This window comes from Caretta caretta, chromosome 7 (genome assembly GCF_965140235.1).
Source record: "Caretta caretta isolate rCarCar2 chromosome 7, rCarCar1.hap1, whole genome shotgun sequence".
NCBI classification, from domain to species: Eukaryota; Metazoa; Chordata; order Testudines; family Cheloniidae; genus Caretta; species Caretta caretta.
This window is the reverse complement of record NC_134212.1, coordinates 120,214,965-120,218,933: the sequence shown is the minus strand read 5'-3', so window position 1 is coordinate 120,218,933 and position 3,969 is coordinate 120,214,965. Positions and strand designations below refer to the sequence as shown.

Sequence of the window (3,969 nt, the reverse complement as noted above, 5' to 3'; positions counted from 1 at the left end):
CAGCAAGACACCAGTGCGGTTAGAAGAGCACAGGAGGGTGCGGTACGCATCAGAGAAGCTTTGAAAACCAGTTTCATGACTGGCCAGGCTACGGTGTGAAAGTTCTGTTTGTTTCTCCTTGATGAACCCCCCCCCCGCCCCTTGGTTCACTCTACTTCCCTGTAAGCTAACCACCCTCCCCTCCTCCCTTCAATCATTGCTTGCAGAGGCAATAAAGTCATTGTTGCTTCACATTCATGCATTCTTTATTCATTCATCACACAAATAGGGGGATGACTACCAAGGTAGCCCAGGAGGGGTGGTGGAGGAGGGAAGGAAAATGCCACACAGCACTTTAAAAGTTTACAACTTTAAAATTTATTGAATGCCAGCCTTCTTTTTTTTGGGCAATCCTCTGTGGCGGAGTGGCTGGTTGGCCGGTGGCCCCCCCACTGCGTTCTTGGGCGTCTGGGTGTGGAGGCTATGGAACTTGGGGAGGAGGGCGGTTGGTTACGCAGGGGCTGTAGTGGCAGTCTGTGCTCCAGCTGCCTTTGCTGCAGCTCAGCCATACACTGGAGCATACTGGTTTGATCCTCCAGCAGCCTCAGCATTGAATCCTGCCTCCTCTCATCACGCTGCCGCCACATTTGAGCTTCAGCCCTGTCTTCAGTCCGCCACTTACTCTCTTCAGCCCGCCACCTCTCCTCCCGGTCATTTTGTGCTCTGTCAGTGTGGGAGGACAGCATGAGCTCAGAGAACATTTCATCACGAGTGCGTTTTTTTTTTCTTTCTAATCTTCACCAGCCTCTGGGAAGGAGAAGATCCTGTGATCATTGAAACACATGCAGCTGGTGGAGAAAAAAAAAGGGACAGCGGTATTTAAAAAGACACATTTTATAAAACAGTGGCTACACTCTTTCAGGGTAAACCTTGCTGTTAACATTACATACATAGCACATGTGCTTTCGTTACAAGGTCGCATTTTGCCTCCCCCCTCCCCGTGGCTAACAGCAGGGAACATTTCTGTTCAGCCGCAGGCAAACAGCCCAGCAGGAACGGGCTCCTCTGAGTGTCCCCTGAAGAAAAGCACCCTATTTCAACCAGGTGACCATGAATGATATCTCACTCTCCTGAGGATAACACAGAGAGATAAAGAACGGATGTTGTTTGAACGCCAGCAAACATACACTGCAATGTTTTGTTCTACAATGATTCCCGAGTACGTGTTACTGGCCTGGAGTGGTAAAGTGTCCTACCATGAAGGACGCAGTAAGGCTGCCCTCCCCAGAAACCTTTTGCAAAGGCTTTGGGAGTACATCCAGGAGAGCTGCGAATGCCAGGGCAAATTAATCCTTTCACATGCTTGCTTTTAAACCATGTATAGTATTTTAAAAGGTACACTCACCGGAGGTCCCTTCTCCGCCTGCTGGGTCCAGGAGGCAGCCTTGGGTGGGTTCGGGGGGTACTGGCTCCAGGTCCAGGGTGAGAAACAGTTCCTGGCTGTCGGGAAAACCGGTTTCTCCGCTTGCTTGCTGTGAGCTATCTACAACCTCCTCCTCCTCATCATCATCTTCTTCTTCATTCCCAAAACCTGCTTCCGTGTTGCCTCCATCTCCATTGAAGGAGTCAAACAACACGGCTGGGGTAGTGGTGGCTGAACCCCCTAAAATGGCATGCAGCTCTTCATAGAAGCGGCATGTTTGGGGCTCTGACCCGGAGCGGCCGTTCGCCCCTCTGGTTTTCTGGTAGGCTTGCCTCAGCTCCTTAAGTTTCACGCGGCACTGCTTCGGATCCCTGTTATGGCCTCTGTCCTTCATGCCCTGGGAGATTTTGACAAAGGTTTTGGCATTTCGAAAACTGGAACGGAGTTCTGATAGCATGGATTCCTCTCCCCATACAGCGATCAGATCCTGTACCTCCCGTTCAGTCCATGCTGGAGCTCTTTTGCGATTCTGAGACTCCATCATGGTCACCTCTGCTGATGAGCTCTGCATGGTCACCTGCAGTTTGCCACGCTGGCCAAACAGGAAATGAGATTCAAAAGTTCGCAGTTCTTTTCCTGTCTACCTGGCCAGTGCATCTGAGTTGAGAGTGCTGTCCAGAGCTGTCACAATGGAGCACTCTGGGATAGCTCCCAGAGGCCAATACCGTCGAACTGTGTCCACAGTACCCCAAATTCGACCCGGCAAGGCCGATTTAAGCACTAATCCACTTGTCAGGGGTGGAGTAAGGAAATCGATTTTAAGAGCCCTTTAAGTCGAAATAAAGGGCTTCATCGTGTGGATGGGTGCAGGTTTACATCGATTTAACGCTGCTAAATTCGACCTAAAGTCCTAGTGTAGACCAGGGCTTAGAGAGGTCCTCAAAGCATGTCACTCCAGAACTGCAGCCAAGACCTGGTGTTATGACTCTCAAATAGTTCCTCAGGAGTTCAGTAGTTTGACATGGGCTCTGGATGAGGCAATGTTCAGGTGTTTGCCTACACTCTCCACATCCACATCTCCAGCTTCCACTTGGTCATACTGTCACCAGTCTTTGCTAACCTAGCTCTCACTCGACTTAGAGTATTCCTGTGTTTTCATTTGAGGTCAGTGACTGGAGGGAGTTATTCTCAAGGAACCAGATTCTCCAAGGTCATCCGCATTTCCCACCATTTTGTTATTCTGTAGCCTGGCGTTGATATGGTGAGATAAGGGATTTTCACAGGCAAAACTCTTTCTGGACTTCAGCCTCTTACGTGGTGGAATGAGTCTACACGGTGGATGTCTTAGATCATGCACCTGTTTTTGTGTCTCCTTTTTATGGAAGGCATCCAGCCTCATGGATGGTGCTGCAGTCCCCTGAGATACTAAAGTGACCGTGTGGGAGTCAGTTTCAAAGTTCCCGTGCTCTTTGAATGTCAGTGTTTGTTCTAATGTGACCCAAGGTACACCAGATGTTTAGAATGCTCAAGGATTGTACCATCCCACGATACATGGAGTATTTGCTGGGCCTGATGGTGGTGTTTGAAGTGGAAGGTGCACGCTTGTGTCTTACTAGAATTGGCATTCAGGAACCATGTGTGATAATATTTTCCAAGTACACGCAGGAGCCAGTTAAAACGGGCTCCGTGTTCTCAAATCTTTCTGATTGAGTGGCAATGCAAAGATCATCTGCATAAATGAATCTGCACATTGGGAAATCCTGGATGATCATTCATGTAGATATTAAACAGCAAGAGTGATAGCACTGACCCTTGGGGCAAATCCTTTCTGTCGGATGTGCCAGTGCCTTTTCTGACCATCCTTCTCAACAAAGAAATGTTGATTCTCGAGCAGGGGGGGGATAACCCGGACCATCTTTCTATTTCTCAGAATTCTTGCCAATTTCAGTTGAAGTGCATTACGGTTCGCAGCGGTGTAAGCAACCAACAGATCAACAAACCTGTCCTTTTGCAGGTTTCAAAGCCATCTTTAAGGGGTGAAAGTGGCGGGAGAAGTTACTGCTTGTGAAATGTCCTAGTGTATTGGATTGGGATTGGTGGGCAGAGAGTATAGGGTCAAATTGAGAGAATCAGAAAGGGATAAAGTGGCTCTGGGAAGAAGGATAAAGGAGTTTGAGGCGCAAGTGGTGTTCTTGTTCATCCTCCCTGTGGAAGGAAAAGGCCTGGGTAGAGACTGTCGAATTGTGGAAGTCAACGAATGGCTACGCAGGTGGTGTGGGAGAGAAGGCTTTGGATTCTTTGACCATGGGATGGTGTTCCAAGAAGGAGGAGTGCTAGGCAGAGACGGGCTCCACCTAACGAAGAGAGGGAAGAACATCTTCGCAAGCAGGCTGGCTAACCTAGTGAGGAAGGCTTTAAACTAGGTTCACCGGGGGAAGGAGACCAAAGCCCTGAGGTAAGTGAGGAAGTGGGAAACCGGGAGGAAGCACTAGCAGGAGAGTGCAAGAGGGGAGGGCTCCTGCTTCATACTGAGAAAGCCGGACGATCAGCGAGTTATCTTAAGTGCC

The 3,969-nt window shown here is 49.3% G+C and overlaps 1 protein-coding gene across 1 annotated transcript; it reads right to left on the bottom strand.

Moving 5' to 3' along the window:
- Nucleotides 1-275: 275 nt before the first annotated feature.
- LOC125640161 (myb/SANT-like DNA-binding domain-containing protein 7) lies at nt 276-1,987 on the bottom strand. Its single transcript, XM_048858384.2, has 2 exons — nt 1,385-1,987; nt 276-827 (listed from the first exon to the last, which is right to left on the bottom strand). The coding sequence occupies exons 1-2, from the start codon at nt 1,971-1,973 to the stop codon at nt 745-747; spliced, it is 672 nt and encodes a 223-aa protein (XP_048714341.2). The 5' UTR covers nt 1,974-1,987; the 3' UTR covers nt 276-744.
- Nucleotides 1,988-3,969: the final 1,982 nt, after the last annotated feature.

Bases quoted from the DNA above. Each gene is read 5' to 3' on its own strand.
- LOC125640161 (XM_048858384.2), bottom strand. From the start codon at position 1,973: ATGCAGAGCTCATCAGCAGAGGTGACCATGATGGAGTCTCAGAATCGC. The intron at 828-1,384 runs GTGAGTGTACCT...TTTCTCCACCAG, and splicing joins AGGCGGAGAAGGGACCTCCG to CTGCATGTGTTTCAATGATC.